Here is a 19,658-nt window from a genome sequence, read left to right on the forward strand (position 1 = left end):
TAACGCCTGTTGTATGAAGCTCTCATACGTTCAGCTATCAGATGGGCTCTCGATAGCTCTGGAGGATTGTTTTGACCTAGATTCAGCGCAGCTGTCTGCCGCTAACAAACTGTGTGAGGAGTGTGAAGAGAACAAAAAACACACACACACACATACAAAAAAAACCATTGTTCTAACATTGGCTATTTTGGATGAGGAAACGAAACAAAGATTCGCTCGGATTTTAGGGCTCGGGAATGGAGGACCTGGAAACCGCCGCTTCGGAGGACGCGGGGGAGCCGCGGCGCGGAGAGGGTTAACGTCAACAATGACTCGCTCTTCAGAGCTTCAAAGCCTCCCGTCTTCAGGTTTCCATGGATACCTTTGGTTTAGCGCTGCCGTCAAATCGCCGCTTTTGGGTGCCTCTTGATTGGCTGTCACGCGGCGCGCTCGGAGGATGAGGCGAGGAGAAGGGTGCGTGAGAGACGGCTCCCGACCGGGGCGCACGCGACACCACGCTGTTGCCGGGGGGCATCTGTGCATCGGGTCACATGACCCAAACTGCTCTCAGACCAGACTAACGCCCACTGTCGGCCTCACACGATGTGAGGACCTCAATCCAATAAAGGCCGCTGCTCCTCCCAGAGTTCCTTTTTGTATTGGGGTTATGAAGCTGTTGACTGTCAGCAATGGTGATTCAAGTTAAATTCAAAAATCTGATTAAAAACACCTTCCTAACAGAGGGTGCACACTGGCACAATGGTGCTGGAACATGAGAAATACTCAAAAACAGCCAATGACACCCTACAGTGCCTAAGTGGGTAGCAAGGAGTGCAAGGGTGATAAAAGAGGTCTGAGGGTAGCAAGGGTACTTTCTACAGATCTAGGGGTTTAGTTCAGTAGTGGTGTGTCGCGCCAAAACCAAGAGAAGACCAGGAGAAATAACAGACCCTCTTCTACCACAGAATGTGCAGTCCATACAGGAAGCCCTTCAGTGAAAATGGGCAGCAGTGTGGCACAGTGGAAGGGAGAAGGGCTCGTAACCAAACGGTTGCGGGTTCAATTTCCCAGCAGGGAATTTCTATTATACCTCCAGTAACTGGACCTGAATTGCCACATTAAATATCCAGCTGCATAAATAAATTTATTGTGCGACAAAAAAAACTACCCACCTTACTGATGTGGAACTCCAGGCGGCGGACGTATCTCTCGATGCTTTTGATTTGCTGCACAAAAGAGAGGAACAAGCAGTGAAGGCAGTTGTGATTACGGGCGGTAATTCAAAAGGGAGATGGGCTCACGCGCTCTTTAAGCGGATGACAGAATGCACGGCCACACTTCGCGGGCGCATCAAATGCGCTGCACAATTAGGTCAGATTCGCTGGGAGAGAGGGGTGCGCGGTTTATGCAAATCCTCTTAAGCCGAATTTGGGCAAACTTCCCTCCCGCGTCGACTTCAAAGACCTCACCGCCGACAGGTCGAGCAGGTAACCGGGTGCACGAATCACCCCCCCCCCCCGAGTTTCACTCACCTTGTCAAGATCGTACAGGACGCCCTGCAGGACAAAAAAGAAATGAGAAAACAGCACACATTATAAGCGTGGTCTACGATAAACCACCAAAAGGAAATGAGTTATTAACATCAGAACATGGCCACAATAAGGTTTTTACCAGGTCTGCCTGCATAAGACTCAACATTTGACGGCGCACTTGAACAATTTCTCATACATAATCCTAACAGTACTCGTGTCAACAGAATTTTGCCTGCAATTGTTGCCCTCAGTGTAAGTGTGTGGGTGATGATGTCACTTCCTGTCTCACCAGTCTGGAGTTCCTCTTCATGTCCTTCATCAGGAGGGTGAGTTTGTCCAGTTCCCCCTGGTGCACTTCCAGATACTCACTGAGTCAAAGAGGAGAGAGAATGTGACTCACCAACAAACACACACAGACATGCATCTGACATATGGAAAACAGGCAGGCTACAGGCATATGCATATGTGCGTGTGTGTGTGTGAGAGATAGTGTGTTCGCATAGGGCTCTGAACATGCATGTGTGTGACTATGTGTTTGTGTGTGTGTCTGTGTGTGTGAGTGCGTTTGTGTGTGTGTGTGTGTGTGTGTGCGCGTGTGTGTGTGTGAGTTTGTGTATGCGCGTGCGCGCGTCTGCAGACGTGCGGGGCGAGCGCACTCACTCCAGGCCTCGTTTCAGGGCCGCGTACACCTCCTCCACCCGCTTGGGCTGGGGCTCGCGGGAGCTGCTGCTGGCCTTGTGCCCGGCCATGTGCGTCTTCTTCGGCTTCGACTGCGGCTTCTTCTGCACCGCCGAGTTCCCCATGAACGAGTTACACCTGCAGCCAATCACACGCCGACAGTCAGACGCACAGCGGTGACAGCCCCCGCGGCACCAGCGTGGCCTTGTCTCCAACCCCATGTAGGGTGTACAGGGTCGTCCCTAGCGCTTTACGCCACACTGCACAGACCGGTCTGCTGGCCATGTGTGGCATTCGGGAGTGCGCTTATCACTACATCCCTAAAGTGATGGGCCACCTCTCTGACCAACACATTACATTACATTATTGTCATTTATCAGACACTCTTATCCACGGCGACTTACACAGGTTACAGTTTTTATACGTTATCCATTTTATACAGCAGGATATTTACTGAGGCAATTGTGGGTTAAGTGCCTTGCCCAAGGGTACAGCAGCAGTGCTCCAACAGGGAATCAAACCAGTAACCTTTTGGTTTTGAGCCTTGCTCCTTACCACTATGCTACACAGCCTCCTCTGACCAACACCATCCTTTTATACACAGGACAGCGGTGCCTGGATTATACCAACTCCCAACTGATTTAGCAGCTGTTCCATTTGCCACAAAGCGTGCCAGCAGCGTGAGAGTTCTTGTGGCGTCACCTCTCTCACCTGGCAGCTCCAGGACTCTAAGTCGTGAAGAACCAGCGAACAGGCAACCAGATACTGCGCTCCTGCAGACTTGGACATGCAGCGGGCGCGAGTCGCAGAGTTTCAGCTGGATCGAATCTAGGCCAGCGTCTGAAACGAGCACACGCCGTTGCCTTGGGTCACACTGGACCCCGCGCATGACCACGCTTGGACACACAAATCCGATTCGCTGCGACCAGGGCCGCCGTATCTATCCCACGGTCTTTCGCTGTCTTGTCGGATGACAGCGTTTCGCGCACGCGCGTCACCGCCAGTTGGTCATCTCGGTGTGTATGACCGTTTAGGCCACCTCCTACAAATTCCCAGAAAATGGTGGCTCCGTTTATTTGGATCAATTTTATGTCTACATTTATTTGCTCAGTTTAGCAGTCATTTAAGTCATAAATGTGCTCACAGAGAATGTGGCTTTTTTTGGTAAATGTGATCACTGGGAGAAAAAGTAAAGTCACATTGCGATATCTGGCACATTCATTCAACATTTTAGGCAACCTGACATACAGGTGGCAGATTTTTCTGAAAAATGATCCAAGGAAGACCTGTGCCTGTCCAAATACAATCATCATTACTTTTCAATGCTACACTGAATATGTAACTTCTGTCTACGGATTTGCATTATAATATATTGTAGACAATAAATGTGTATAGTTGTGATTACGTTATTATTTTTATATCACCTTCATTTGTAAGGGTTATTTTCCAATTCCAGCCACTGCTACTTTTGATGGTATTTGTCTTAATTTCAGGTATCTATGTGACAAGTCACCCTTTATAAGGATCCTAAATGACCTAATATTTGTTCTCAAATTAGCATAGCAACTAACAAAACGCAATGGATTATATACACAGACACAGTCACACACACACGCGCACACACACACATACACACACACTCACCGTGAGCGCCTCTCCTGCAGGGTGCTGAAGCCGGCGAAGGACTGGCTCCGGATGATGCCGTTGGGGCCCCCGGGGGAGTGCGTGCCGGCCGCCATGATCTCTGGGAAGCGGGAAGACACTCCTGCAGAGGGAGGCGGGGGGAGAGGGCGGGGTCAGCATCACAGAGGCAAAGAGGGGTCGAAGTGACAGGACAACACAACCGCTGCACCCCGGCAGCCAGAACTACAACAACCTCGACAGAGTTATGAGAAGATCACACAGAAGCGGTGAGAAAACCTGATGTCCCTGGTCAAAGGTACCTGACAGACCCATAAATCTCCAGGAGTGGAATGCAGTTTGAGGCCACATGCTGGGACACAGGCTGTTAGGGCCCAGTTTCAGGGGCCATCAGGGCACGACACAACATGTTCACTGTAATGTTCGTTCATGCCTTTTTCACAAAACAAAACACAAAAACCAAAACTACTGTACATAAAATAAAACCCACATATTCACTTTCTTTTTTCTCAAAATAAACACACAATAAACTCCATGCTCCATGACTAATATTTATGAGTTCCGCATGCCTTGACTTAAAATGGAGAACATTGGTTGCGACAACAGCGTTCTTTGGAAACTAAATATGAAAACCACAGAAATAAACAATGTGCAGTCGCAGTAACACAGGCAGCCACACGTGCCCTGGTCACCGATGCAGAGAGCGCACACCAGCTGACTCATGACAAGGTCTCTTTCAGCTTTCAACGGCAGCGTCGCTACTGAGCTACATCATAATGCCGACAATAAATTTAGTGCAGTGACAAATATAGATGTGCGATGGCTTCCTACTGAATGAAACTGGCCAAGCGATCTCTCTCTCCCTCCCTCTCTTTCTTTCTCTCTCTCTCTCGCTCTTTCCCTCTCTCTCTATCTCCCTCTCTCTTCTTTCTCTCCTCTCTCTCTCTCTCTCTCTCTCAACATGTGTTGTCAGTCTAAACTGGAACCAATCTATGGCAATTATCGTGCTTCTCGATTGACGCCTCGGGATTTCCCAGAGTTCAGCTGGAGTTTTCCCAGGCCGCGCTACGGGTTTCTGACCCCGTGGGTAACTGCTATACGGAGCACCCAAAGTCCCGGGTGGCGTGAAACTCGGCCCGGCTTGTCGAGCAGAGAGATTGGCAAGCGATAGCTTCCAGAAAGCCGCACACAATAGTAGCCCAGGTCTCCGGGAAAGACAAGATCTTGTTTTGCTGGGGCAGACAAAGAGCGCTGGACTGATATGTGCACAGGCTAATTATAGCTTCCCCTTCAATGCCACCTGAAGTTCTGCAGGCGCACAAGACTCCGGGTGTTTAAACCACACACAGGACACGACGATACACCCCAAATCCTCAAAAGACCTTAAGAGTGTGGATAAGATGAGACAAGATAAGAAAAACAGCTTTTTTTCACATGTGCAAAGGCAGAACGGCTTGAATTCTTCAAAATCAAGTGAAGATAGGTCTATCATCTATTCCTCTTTGATGTGGTAAAGCTCTCTTTGAAAAGTGTTCAGCCCACTAGGCCAAAGGAACCCTGCCATCGGGGCCAGTAAATGACTCTTTCCCACTGAAGGGTGGGGATGTTATCAGAACATCAATAAACACAACGGATCTTAAAGACATATCAACAGGGAGAATGTAAACACCAGTTTTTACCTATCAACAAAGTGCTACACACCCACAGAGACCACAAGCTCCACAGGGGCTTCAAACAAGCTTCAGCCAGGTTGCTGAGACTACTGATATGCCATGGCTAGATAACCAGCCAACTGTCTCAATTTATTTAAATGGAATTTACAGCTGTAAGCAAGCTTACAGCTGTAATTCCCAATTAGCAACCCCTCTGCACCAACATCATGTTAGACACACTGTGCATGGACACATATTTGTATGTGAAGTTTTTCCAAGCTACGGACGGGACTAGAGAAAGTGTTTTAATGGCTTTTCTTTTATGTCATGAACAAAACAGGTCACCAGTGCACTGTTTTAAAAACTACAGTGACATCAGTTTGAAAGCAGCTAATGTGCCAGTCGTTTCTGTATTGAACGAGGTTACTATCCTTTCTGGTAGCAGTACAGGCTGGTACCTAGCAGTTCCCTTAGGAGAACATGAGGAAAATGTGAGTATTAACAAAGTTTTCATATCCTGTTACAATTATAGGGGGCTGTTGCAATATGGATTGGCCGTGTTGTGTAAATAAGTGTAAATAAGGCTTTAGTCCTAGTGAGCTGGACAAGAGGAGTAACATGCTAATCATATAAAGACTCCTGCTGAATGGTCAGGCTGGTCTTTTTCTTTGCTGGACACAGCTCTCCCGCTGTAAACAAATCACAATGACAAATCACATTTGTCACAAGAGACAAGTATGATTGATTGGAGTGGGCGCAAACATTTATAAACACTCAGCCTCCCGTCAGCTGTTCCAGAACGCCTCCCGGCGGGTGCCGCTTCACTGCGTGGCTCCCAAAATGAGCCCCGCACGTCGGGGCGACCGCGGCACAGAGTCCCAGTCCGTGCGGCCGGGACAGAGCCAAGGCACGCCAGCCAAGGCACGCCGGCCAAGGCTCTGCCACTCACGAGACGGCCCTTTCAGCGGCAGCTTATTCACGCGCTCCAGCGTCCCCGAAGACGGGGCCACCGCTCGGGGTCTGTGTGAATGCCGTCCTGATCGATATGCGCCTCCACTTCGCTTCTGTGAAACACCCCGGCACAAAGCGTTGGTCTGAGCCCACCAACCCCCCCACCGCCCAGTTCTTGCCAAGGGTTCTCATTAATTTGTCACCTCCAGCGGGGTCGCTGGGTGTCAGGTCCACCGTGTGTGTGTGTGTGTTTGTGTGGGGAGGGAACCGTCTGGTGGAAAGTCAGCCCCCGGGGGTGGCGGGCATGCTGGGAAAGGAGGGACGTGCCTCTCGCATCCGCTCTCACAGCGGGGCCCGGGGCTCCGAGCTTTACAAACCAGCCGGATGATCTGCGGCGCTGCCAGGACACGCAAGCAAGGCATCCTGGGAACCAGGCATCCCAGCAGCACTGCTGCACCCTTTCTCACACACACACACACACACACCCACACACACAACCACACACACAACCACACACACCCACACACACAACCACACGCACACACACACACACAAAACCACACAACCACACGCACACACACACACACACACACACACACACACAAAACCACACAACTACACACACACACAACCACACACACACCCGTGCACACGCACATGCAAACACACACACCAGTGCACACGCAAACACACACACAACCACACAAACACACAGGCGCGCCCATGCCCACACACACAGACACACACGCAAGCACGCTCATGCACGAGCACTTGAGTTAATACCAGTGGCATGTGCGATTAAAATTAAACCCCAGCCCACAGCGTGCCTTAAAATCTAATTTACTTTAACGCCTGCATAAACGATGTTCCCCATGGCAACAGCACACAACATAGGAACTGTTACATAAAACAACACCGCCGTTATGGGACCACCAAACAGGAGCAGGACTCTACCTCTGGCAAGGCCTCCTTATCCCCTCTGTTCTTTCACCGTGACCCCAGTTAGGTGAAAACTGCAGTCTGGCCAAAAACACTACGAATTTGTCCCCAGTGAGGGCAAGCCCTGCGGGTAATGTCCATTTAACCTTTCGGTAACCTTTCGACCGCAGCTGGGCAGAGGCATCGTGATCTCAGCTGCATCGATTCAGCCAGGCCCCGTAACCGCACAGACAGCGGGTCACTTGACAGTGACAGTGACCAGACGGTCTTCTCATTGAGGAGATCCCATAAAGCCTCTAACATCTCTCGGTTCACTGCATGGAAAACAATGGCTGAATCTTTACAGCTGACCAATGGCAAATACCACACAGAAAAACAATATCAAATGATTCATAACACACAAAGTGGCTTGTATTCATAAAATACTCTCTGACACGGTTAAATCTTTACCCTGTCATATAAAGCTCTCACAAAAGACAAACTGGGTGGCACAGTCTTCAAGGGTGCCAATCTGATTTACCACAGAGACCATTTTCACTTTCAAAAACATACTTCTTTCTTCAGACAACTGTGGTACACTTAGCATGGCACGAATAAATAATGTGGTCTAACACTCAGCATTGTGAGACAGCCTTAAGTTCTGAGAAAGTAATTGCTGCAGCTTAAGTGCTGTGAACTGGAGAAGTTACATAAAGTCTCCTCAATAAATTAAGAGTGGGGAACAGTTAAAAAGTAGGTGGAAGATAACTGTGAAATAAAAACTTGTTGGCATGTTGGGTCAAACTGATGAAACTGCGAATTTAAAATTTAATATGTTGGTCCTTTTTCCTTTTCATTTAGAAATTACTGGGTGTTTATATTGAAAAATGTATTTGCTCAAATAAGTAACACAAACTAATTTTAAATAGTCTTATGATTTTGTGTGCTACTTTCAGACTACACTCACAAAGAGACCACAATGCATTGCTCCACCTCCACATCTCTTCATAGAGAGATGCTGGAGATGCTTCATTTAGCAAGAGTTTACCTCTTCAGTGTTAGGCTGTTTTGTGTCCAGTTTCATATTATAACCATTCTGCTATGTGCTAATGTGATGCGGGTAATGTGAAGGGGTACAACCATTGCTACTTGGCTTAATCTTAGTTTAGAACAGTAGAGTAGTAGTTTAGTATTCTTGGTTTAAACTAACTAAAGTGTGAAACCCGTTACTATCTTTTCAGTATGTTTACCTAGTAATCAGTAGATAGGGAACAGATAAAATTATATTGTAAATTTTCAGTTTGTTTTTTTAGTTTATCATCTCAGTTCAAATCTCGTCACTAACAGTGTGAAGTCACATGAGACCCACTGTCATTGTAAACCCAAAAAAGAGTTGGTCTGGAATCTCTCTGTCGCTGGTCTGCGGTTTTTTTTTTTTTTATCTTATCTACTCAAGTCTCTTCCTATCTGTAGTGTGAGTGAAACTTCACAGCGCTTTCCTATGGTCTCTTGAATGCTCAAAAAGTCCTAGCAGGAAGGGCCTGGTCCACTTGTGGGGTAGTTCTATTTGGTTAGAAAAGCCATACACTAGGCCCCCCACCTTTTTAGGAAATTTTGGTTTGAAAAATTCCCATGCGTCGCAGTTGTAAATAATGACACTGACACTTCGGAATCTGCCTCCAGCTTAATACCACGAAAAAAGTGGATCATCCAGTCACTTTTAACAACTTGTCAAAATTATGTTAAAGAAACAATAGATTCACCTGTGATTTGCAAGACACCTTTCATGGAATAAAACCAGCAGGAAACAGCATGAGTTTTCTCAATCAGCGCCTACCTCCCCAGAAACACAAGACAACAGAAAGCGCGGTTTGGCTAGCGTTAGCACGAAAGCACGAGACCCCCACCCATCACAATGTCCTCAGGCAGTGCCTCCTCAGTGGTCACTGCTTGCTTCTCTGCTGCCCCAGGAAACAGAAATGTCTCCTTTTGACAAGATAAAATAGGTTAGCCTCCCACAGCCATAGCACGGCAATAACAACAGCAGCTTAACACGCAAGGCCACCTTACATAACCCCCTCCAAACCAGACAAGAAAACAACTACAGTCTGAATGCTGGGGGTGGAGTCAGCTAATGAGCATTTTACCATCTTCAATTATACATGTTTGCAGTTAATTTTGCATACACTGTTATATTTGTGGGGCTGAAGCAAAAAAACATTTAATAAAAAACTGCCCCCGAAATAGGTGACCGTTTGGAGGTATTGAACTGCCAAGAAAATGGGTAATGCTACCATCAAAATACAAACTGGCTTGATGGTGGAATCCAGAACCCCATCGACTGAATGCACATTCCTTAAAAAAACACAAACAGCAGGGTATGCTAGCATTCTGTTAACCCTTCTGAAAGGCACTGTTAACGTAGCAGCTACGCATTTAAGATCGCGAGCACCACTGCTTTTATAAAGAGTGCATCCAGAGCGTGGGAACTTCAGGAGCGTGTCGGCGGGCACAGGCACAGTGGAAGGATCACGGGGGGTGAGTGCAGAGGTGGGAAGAGGGCGGCCTTCTCCCGTGAAAGCCTTCGGTGCGGTGGCGCACAAGGGGTCACGAGCTCCGATCACATGAGCGTAACCCGAGGACTGGCAAGCAACAACGGCAAGCAAACAGAAACATCCCGATCAGAAAAGCACAGCTAAACAGTAGCGTTTCCTGCACGACTCTCAAGCCATTTGGGTTCAGCACTGGTACAAGGAATATCTGACACTGTCCACGTGATGGATTGCACCTCAGCGAAATGGTTCTCTATCCAAATTCATAACCGGATTGCGTGTGAATTTCTTGTTGAATGCATAAAGGGAAAGGGTGGTTAACTGTGAACTGTATTAAAAACACTGGGGTACTCCATATACAACTTTGGTCATCTTAAGCTTCAAACTGGTCTTCCCCTTTCTGTGAGGCAGTATGCGTTGGGCAGTTATGGGGCCACAGCAGGTTTCCATCAGGCTGTTTTTGATTTTAAGCAAATACATAGTCCCCAAATGTTCACCAAAAGATAAACGCATATGCTTCTAGCAAAAGCAAAAACACCCAAAAAAGAGAAAAGATACCTAAATGCACTGATGAGGTATGTATCATGTGGCGTCATATTCTGGAAACTTCTGAATTCAAAACAGAAAGAAGATGTTCATGACCTACAAGGTCAACCAGTGCTAAAAGGACTGTGCATTACTGTGTGGGATGTGAAGACCGCACAGCCATAGACTTTGTTCTACACATGCCAAAAGGTTATGAGGGCGGGGCTCACTTTGACCTCACCATGCATGATGAAACTACAACAAAACAATGACCCAGATGCATTTTGGATATTTCCCCCCTCAGTTGAAATAGCAGAGTCTTTATCAGCAGTGTCTCTCTCTCAGAGGCTGGCTCGCGGTTTCACAGCGGCCAGCGCGAGAGGAAACGCTTTTAAACTTTATCAAGTGAGGCAGAAACAGCTGGCTTAATCTAGTTTAGACGGACACAGCTCTTTAGTTCCGCTTCAAAGTTAGCAGTGTTGATTCTGAAAAAAAAAGGGGGAAAAAAAAACAGATCCTGCCGTTTCAAAATGGAGGGCCCTGACAATGGAGGCTTAAGTGGGGCGAAAATCGCTACGCAAAACGCAGAGCAAATGGAAGTGACGTGCATGTCAGTGTCTTGGCGCTGCGCGTAGTGCGGGAGACCGATATTTATAGAACGCTCTGAGAGGCAGTGTGGGGAAAAAAGTGAGTAGTCCTGTATGTCCAGAGGCACTAATGTCAAGGCTTGACCACATGCTGGTATCAGGCTTCAAATTGGCCCGTTTATAGCAGATAAACACACCCCACATTCTCCACGACCAATCATAGCGACTGCCACGTTAAAATTGTTTTATTTAAAATGATTTTAATATGTAGGAAGACTGGTATAAGAGACACAATCATGCTTCTGTGGTTCTAAGAGCTCTTTCACCTGTGCTGGACCTCAGCACACAGAGAAGTGCTGACAGGGAGAAACCCTTTCAGTCATTTTGACCATTCAGTCGTTCTGAGGCCAGGGCATTACGCAACCATTTTCTCAGGAATGGTTTTCAATGGGCCATCTTTTATTTAACTCCATCAAAAAGGATTCTAGAAGGAGATGGGATGAAGAGACATAATACACCCTAAATGAGGGTAAAAATATCTGAAGAAAATGAGGTGCGCTCATCTTTGCAGATTTTTATACCTGGAAATCTATTTCAATGTTTTTAATAGCTTTAGCAATGCAAATGAGTGAACTGAACTGAACTAATGCAGGTCCCTGTACTTCACATAACCTTCTCTTTTCTTGCAAGCTGCGCCCTCTCTGCTGCTGTCGAAAACAGCTTTGAAGTACAGGAAATTAACTGCATTAATTATTCATCAAGAGATCTACGCTGGCAGCACGCTGCAAAACGGCAGGTAGGACGCTAACGTGACAGCGCCTCCTCCGCTATGAATCTCCTCGGACCACCTTTGTAAACTTGACAGTTTAGCCCGCCGGCTTCGGGGTTTATTCAGTCGCCTACGTAAATTACGCTTTTACCTCTTTTAAAATGGCTAACGCTGTGCCAGCCCACAGAGGAGGCATTCGTAAATCCCTCTGCCAAAAGAGCTTACGCGGAGGAAAAGTAAAACCTTTTCAATAAACAATGGCTGATCAATATTAATGTGGGGGGCTTTGTGAGGCTGTGCCTTGAATGTATGCAAATGTCCCGCACGCTGCTCTCCCCATCCACTCGTGTATTAACACAAGGGCGGTTATCACAGAGCGTGCGGTTCAAATTAAAGTGCAGCCGACCCTTTCGGCGCATCGTTTATCCTTACGCCTCACCGCTAGGCTTTAGCGCAGTCGCCGGTCCCGGTAGGCTGCCGGACCGGACACTTTCTAGCGGCCGTGTGATGTCATTATCCAGGTGCATCTGACCGAGCCTGGTTCCCTCAAGCGCAGGGAGAATTGGCACACGTCTCTCTAAATGCCAAGGGGACGAATGTGGAGCAAGCTGCGTGCTCAATTATCACCTTTCTCCTCCAGAGTCAAATGCACAAACACCTGCATGTTTTTTTTAAAGCCATTTCCTGAGCTTGCAACCCGCTGCACGGTCAGCACAAAGCTACCTGACGGACCTGACTCCAGCTGTTCACTGCAAAGCAAAATCGGGGAACAAAAGCGAAATGACTTTCCAACACCAAAACACCCAGCTTATCAGCTTATGAGCCTTAAAAGCTAAACCAGCGTAATGCTTTCCTCTAAAAGCCTATCAAATACATTCTAAAAGGGCTCGGGTGATTGTGTGTGTGTGTGTTTGTGCGCGTGTGTGTGTGTGAGTGTGTGGGTGTGTGGGTTGATTGCGTGCGTGTTTCTGAGAGGTAAATATCGGCAACAGCGGCGAGTTGCTTAACGCTGCACCCAAATGGAACGTTAATCAGGAGGATTATCCCAGATCTCCCGCGGAGCATCTGAAAACTCTGCTCATCTGTTTGTAGGAGGAGAGGGAGACAGGGGAGCGTCTGGGACGGGCAGGCGGGAGGGGGGAGGAGCGCCCCAGGCTGGACCTGCAGCCGCTCGCTCCCACACCTGCTACCCCGTCCTGTCAGAGCGCCCACAAAAACGCCCCCATCCCCTGCTGGCACCGGGCTGCGCCTCTCCACACCCATACCCCCATCCGCTCACAGTCATCCGAAATATTAAGCACCAGGACTCTTCCCTGCCCTCAGCTGCCATGCATAGCATATATGTGATGAAAATGACTGTGTTTACTCCTGGGATTGGGCTGTAGTTATAAGCACTCTTTCAGGTATTCCGGATGTCAGATATTGTTGATGCAACATTCATTCCTGGCATACTCATATCACTCACATCTACAGGCATTAATGATCAAAACTTGTCATTTTTTTGTTGCTGGCAACCTTGTTAACAATGTAGCGTGAGCTTGTTATTTCATGAAATGTGTACTGAGGATAGTAATACAAAGAGACAAAACATAGTAGGTGGTGAGATTTCTCATGCCAGTATAAAAATACACAAACAACAAACTACTCTCGCTGTGGGGATTATGACGTGGGTTGAGCGTTGGCACTGCTGTGATCAATAAACCAGAAAAGCAGTCATATTCAACACAGAGCAGGGTGCTGCCTGTACCTCCCACCCCCCCCGGTGTTCCCTTCCCACACTGCACTGGGCGCTGGAGTGAACCGAGGGTGAAAGTGCTGATATCATCAAGTGCCTCTCGGATGAGGCACGGCCCTGTGGATACGTCCCGACCACTGGCCTGGGTTGGGCAGCCCAAGGGACAGCTGGGAAGAGTGAGACGAGGTGTACTGTCTCGGGCCTCCGCAGTCTCTGAACGGCCCTGGTCGGAGAATGCCAGGCATCCCCACTGACCGCGCCCCCTCCTCCCCCTCAGCAAACATGACCGTGCGGGCTGCGGGTGCGCCATGTCAGGACAGGAAAGCCGGGACTGGGGCCGCCTCTCCGCCTGACCTTTGCAGAACGGAGGTCACGCAGCGCAGTGACTCACAAAGCAAATCTCAGACAATGGAGCAGCACCGGCGTTAAACTGTCCGCAACCCAACGACCGCAAGGACTCTGGACAAAGGACTGAACTCCGCAGACAGGGTCACCGTCTCAAGGGAGTCTCTCCTGGTAAGACCACACACCCACAAAACACAGGTGAGTAGGGCCCGTTATTCTAGAATGACTGGGTTACTGCATTTCAACAATATTCACCCAGAACACGACTATGAAAACATTCAAAAAACAGAAGGGATTCATTTCTCTCTTATGCTCAGAGGAACAACCAGGCCTACATCATCTGTGGAGAAACAGCTGAGGACTACATTTTTGGCTACCAGAAGTGAGACACGCCTTGCTTGATTATAATCAGCTGTGAAATCTTTACAAAGGAGTGCCTAAGTTGCGATTTGTCAAAATGAACTCAAAACCACACAGGCACAGATGCATGCACAACCATATACACATGCACACAGGGTTTTAACCTATACTCAGTGGGAAGAAGCGTTCTGGAATACTGTGAGTGGGTGTTCTTGACGAGGTGAAGTCATGCACTTTTCTGAGAGATTATACTGCTGTACTGCCAGGTTTCACAGAAAAGTATTAACCCTTTGCCTTCGTCAGTGTCTCAAGGATGTTTTTTTTTTTCTTTTCTTCCTTGCAAAGGTAGCTTGACATGTCCTTCAATCCAAACAGGGCTTCAAAGGAGAAACTTTGCAACTGGAGGACACAATATTGATTGTGAAGACACATTTAACTTGCTACACAAAAGACCCTCATTCAAGGTAGAAAATGAGCCCTCAATGAATCCGGGAAGGGTGACGTCACTACCAGTAAAGGCTCACTGTACCAAATCAGCCCGTTACAGTTCATCAGAGAGATCTGCAAAGCAGAGGAATGTCGCCTGCCTAAATGTGCTCCCCGCCAAAAGGCAGTGACGTTGTCGATAAATTGAATAATTTCATTATCCTTTCAGTAAATTATTCAGACTGTTACAGCACAACACTTCTACTATGCTACCACGATTTACTCCTGTCATATTTTTTTCAGTTGTCAGATGGCAGGCGACTCGACCCCAGGGAAAACACTTGAATGCGTCAGTGAAAAATGCAGCGAGGCAGCTCGCGAGCCGGCCGCCCCATCTGCGCCCGGGATGTGTAGGTTTCAGAAACCGAGAAGTCGGAATGCGCAGCGGGGCGAGAGGGCTGGACCGGAACACCGAGCGCGAATACGAAACCTCTCCATCCGCAAACGTGTGGTTTCACACCCGTCTGTTGCCCGCGGGCAACGCCGACGGCGACTCCGATAAAAAGAGGCGACAGAGATGCCCTCCGGGCCGCTGGCACGCTGGGCACCTCGTCTCTGGCAGGCCAGGTTAGGCTGGTTCTCTCGCGATTCCTCTCAACTCACTGCTCACAATCAAACTGTTTACAAACCAAACGTAGCTTTTACCATTCGGAGGCAGAGCGTCCTTGAGTACACAACATCATAACAAAGTATCCCCAGAGGATTTCCAATCATTTCTTTCTAAAATGTTTCTCTTAATGCCATGCTAAGCTGCCCCCTCGCTTTACATTGCTAGGAATGCACAATGATGCAATGGCTGGCTGTAGGTGCGAAATAAAACCATGTTGTTGTTTTTTACCATACATATATTAGTTTCATATGTCAGATTCAGTGTATCAAATCTGTGAGATTATTCAGAAAGCCATCATCATGAGGCACAATGACATGATCCATGTTAAATCCTTTTGAACATCCAAAAGGGCTGCGTACTGACAGCTCTCACAAGCTGACAGCCAATCGCCGCGCCGTGCCGACCCCACCCCACCCCCATCGCCCCGAGGGGACATGAAAGGGGCTTCTGCTCGAACCTAACAAAGTTTATCTGATGATGACACTTACGCTGGCCCCCACCCACCAGCGACCGACTGAAACCACGGGTCTGGTTCTTTTCAGGGGATCCAGCGGCGCATGATTAACAAGGGTGGGCTTTCTCACCAGAGTCCCATCATTGTGAATCATCCGCCCCCGTACACCTGCAGCAATTCCCCTAACGATTCAAAGCCGACCATTAGGACTCCACTCTGCGATGTGCATTCTCTCTCTGATAACGTTATATTAAGAGCGTCCGCTGCCACAATGTAACAGAGTGCGCGCCGAGCTTTTTGTGCGGCTCTGTGGTGCTGAGCAAGGAGCGTCAGCAAAATCGGAGCGGTCACGGTGAGCGGTCTCAAAGAGTAAACGACGCTACATAGGCACAAGATAATGAAATCAAGGTAACAGGCTGGATAATTACATTGATGGCCATGAAGCGGTCCTTGCTACTTTTGTGAAACAAAGCAATACATTAGGCTAAATCTGTGAAATACGGTACATTGTATCAGCTATCCACAAGAGGAACAGTTGTGAAAGTAGATACTTTCTTCTTAGACAATTGCAGAAGCTACATTTTTTTCTGCTTCTATACACGTAATTGTCGCAGCTCTTTTTTAAATAAACAAACCCAGCAGCTACAGTCAATAATCGCCTGATTGTCCTACTACCCCACTAACATTAGAAGAATGGAGACTGACAACCGGTTAAAAAACAATGCTAAGTACATCGGCTGTGCACTTTCAGTTAGCGTACAACTTATTAGCTAGCAAGCCAGTTAACTAACTTAGCTAGTTATTTTTTCTTTAGGATGTTAGCATTTAGCTTGCCGGCTAACTCCATGCGGATAGGTATAAACTCAACTTGCTAAAAGCAATATCTTGTGCGCTATATGAGAAAAGAGTTCACTTACCTCTAGAAAACTACTTTAACTGAATCCGATATACTGGTGCCCTGCTACCTGCGTCCTTCCATCCATGCGTCAGACAGATCGCCGTCTTAATTTAAACGTTTTAGCAAGCAGCGCGCAAACCAAAAGCAGACATTCGCCCGTGCGCTCCCGCTGATGCCTGCGGAAAATCGCTCCTCACAGCTTCGTTATTGTTCCAGATGCAGCCTCGCGTACAGTGTCTTAACAAAAATCATGTGCATCTCAGTTGAGGTCCGTGGAACTCTTTGGAGCTGCTGCGGACCAATGAGCGGCCCGGCTCTCGGTGTGGGCGGGGTATACCATTACTTTCCACAACAGACAGACTCGGGGGTTGCTCTGAGCTCTGGGTTGCCAGCGTGCCAGCCGGAGCAACTGCGCCGGCAAGGTCCTATCTCCGCAATGTTTACACAGCTGTTACGGTATTTATGCATCTCTCAGCTCGGGCTCTATACCGTTACAACTGCTACGCGCGGCGCTGTGCGAGTGCGGCCTACTTATAAGCTTGAATGAACTGCACACTACGATAAAAATAGGCACGATCGAGGTGCCTACAGGCAGACACAAAAAGGCACAAGGTCGTTAAAACCCAAAATAACATTTACTACGTGTTGTTTAAATGTAATGTTATTTAAGCAGAATTAATTATGTTGTGGGTGGCAGTTTTGTACAACGACTTCTGAGGCGTATTTCTATGCAAGACTCGGGTTAACGACGCTGCTAATAAACCACTTGAAACGCACAGTAATGGGACGCGATGTAACACTGCTATCCGTGCTCCGATTTTTCCTCCGCAATCGCATTCTCTCTCAATGAGTGGCTTGACATAGTCCACTGCTGCCAGCGTGATTGCCCTCCATATCTGGACGTGCGCTCTGCCGCTCGCAGATCTAATTCTGCTGTGTGGGGGTGGGGGGAGGCCGGTATGGTAGATTCTGCTGTCCAAACTGATCAATCAAACCCGCTCCAACCCCCGCATGAAAGAACTTAATGAGGTAAAATTCTGAAATAAGTTTCACTGAATGAATATCACCAAATTGGAATATAGTTACATTAAAACTGGGACGGATCAGGAAAGGAAACTGTTTGCTATTATGAGCAAGATCCCACAGCCCTCTGGATGCCATGTGCACATTGGTGTTTCCTGAGGCTGGGTTGAAACTGGGCATTTAAAGGCTTGCAGGGTGATGATTTGATAAGAACTGCACATTTCTATACATTTAATCAAACATGATTAACACAAAGCCCTCACATGTCCACAAAAGTGAGGCTCTTTGCAGGGTCTCTAAGCCAATACCTGCCTCGCAGAAACGGGTGCTGAGATCATGGCGGCTGAATGTGGCCCCCCAATAAAAGTGCAAGTCTGGGCAGCCTGCACGGGCGATATTCCGGAGGCTGCTGCGGTTTGCCGAGGGCAACCTCCAGCAGCACAGCTCAGACACCTACACACATCTCTGCTCAGCTGCTGCTGCGGCCTGGCCTGTAATTACGCCTGTCATCAGCAACCCCGACAAGCAGCTATATTTACTGGAGACTAACAAACAACTGCGGCGGCTAAAGGAACAGCTTAGGCCATCTGCGCGCTTTTTTATCATTCACTTCTGTCGTCCGCACAAGTAGTCGGAGAAGCTGTCTGAAGCCTCCATCTTGTTATTATTGGATTAAAGTCACACCATATTATGTAACTGTGTAGTGTATCAGAGTGTGCCTTCAGGACGACTTTCAGACAAACTGTGTAATGAGAGTGTAAGGCGAGAGTGTGATCAGCCTTTCAGTTTTATTGACTACTCACGTCCATCCTGTCTTCCTCTGCCATAGTCAGCTCCCATGCCAATAATCCTCTTTTTAGCATAGTGTGGCATTTCATAGACTCCCAAAAACCACGGTGTTGTCTCTGTGAGCGCACCTTCCTAAAACATCTCAGCAGGCACCCTTTGAGCACTTGTGACCGTTTGAACGCGGCCGACAGGAGCGGAAAGGCCACATGACGCTGGGGGTGAAAGGTCAACCCAGAGTAAAGGAAGGGGCACAGCTGAGGGCGGGAGCGTGAAAGGGCGCGTACCCTTAGAAAACGCCGACCGCCTTTCTCGGGTTTCTCCTGCCCGGGCCAGCACGGAGAGGTGGTGAAGGACAGGGAGAGGGGGCGGGGCCTGAGGGGGTGGGGGGGCACAGCTGACTTGTTTTTTTGCGCTGCCTTTATCACTCATGTGTTGTGGTTTGCGGATGCCCCGGCATGTCTCCACGTCTCCATGTTTTTTTTTTTTTTCAAGGGGGCTTTGAAAATAAAAGCGGTCGTGACGGAGAACATGTGTTTTCGCTGGCGGGCCCCGGCGAGGTCCCGTGCCCGAACACGAACCAATTACAGGCTCACTCACACACACGTGGCGCGCCTCCTCAGCCTTAATGACAGGCTTCCGGCAGGTAGCTCCTGCTTCTGAGCGCAGCTGTGCGAGGGCCAGAACCTTCTCTCCTCCAGGTGTTTGTCATTACCTCATCCCTCGATGGCTGGGGACGGTAAGGCCACATGGGCTCCGCACCTGCAGGGCTGACTGGTTCCGCCTCTCTAAGTTTGGCAGGGGCTTTGGCGAGACCTGCCCCTGCCTGTCTCTGAAACTTGCCGCGGTAGAAAGAAAAGCAGTCCAGGCTGGTATCTGCGGATATCTCTGTTTGTTTATGCTAAAGTAGGTCAATGGAGGCAGCAGTAGCATAGCAGAGAGATTAAACACAACGTAATATGCACAGGCTCCAGGGTAATACGAGGCTCTTTCTCTCGGGCTATAGAGCGTGATGGGCATTTTTTTATGCAATTACTCAACTAAACTTCCAGTGTTGTGTTGCTGTAAGTCAAAAGAGGAGCACCAGAGCCCCCGCTGGCCCCCAGGATAGCCTTTCCTTTTAAGGCCTCAACTCTATGTCCTGGGATAGCAGGACAAGGCTACTATTCTGCCTTCC

The 19,658-nt window shown here is 48.3% G+C and overlaps 1 protein-coding gene across 1 annotated transcript in view; it reads right to left on the reverse strand.

The window, feature by feature from the left end:
- The window catches only part of ripor2 (RHO family interacting cell polarization regulator 2), a 34,602-nt gene extending 17,694 nt beyond the window's left edge, over positions 1–16,908 (reverse strand). Inside the window, exons 1-6 of the mRNA XM_036555028.1 lie at positions 16,692–16,908; positions 3,834–3,954; positions 2,172–2,327; positions 1,801–1,879; positions 1,512–1,535; positions 1,152–1,205 (exon numbers count right to left, since the gene is read on the reverse strand). Coding sequence (XP_036410921.1) covers positions 1,152–1,205; positions 1,512–1,535; positions 1,801–1,879; positions 2,172–2,327; positions 3,834–3,928 — 408 coding nt within the window. The 5' untranslated portion in view covers positions 3,929–3,954; positions 16,692–16,908. The remainder of the gene's footprint in view (positions 1–1,151; positions 1,206–1,511; positions 1,536–1,800; positions 1,880–2,171; positions 2,328–3,833; positions 3,955–16,691) is intronic.
- Between the last annotated feature and the right edge of the window lie 2,750 nt (positions 16,909–19,658).

Source organism: Megalops cyprinoides, chromosome 21 (assembly GCF_013368585.1).
Source record: "Megalops cyprinoides isolate fMegCyp1 chromosome 21, fMegCyp1.pri, whole genome shotgun sequence".
Taxonomy (NCBI): Eukaryota; Metazoa; Chordata; class Actinopteri; order Elopiformes; family Megalopidae; genus Megalops; species Megalops cyprinoides.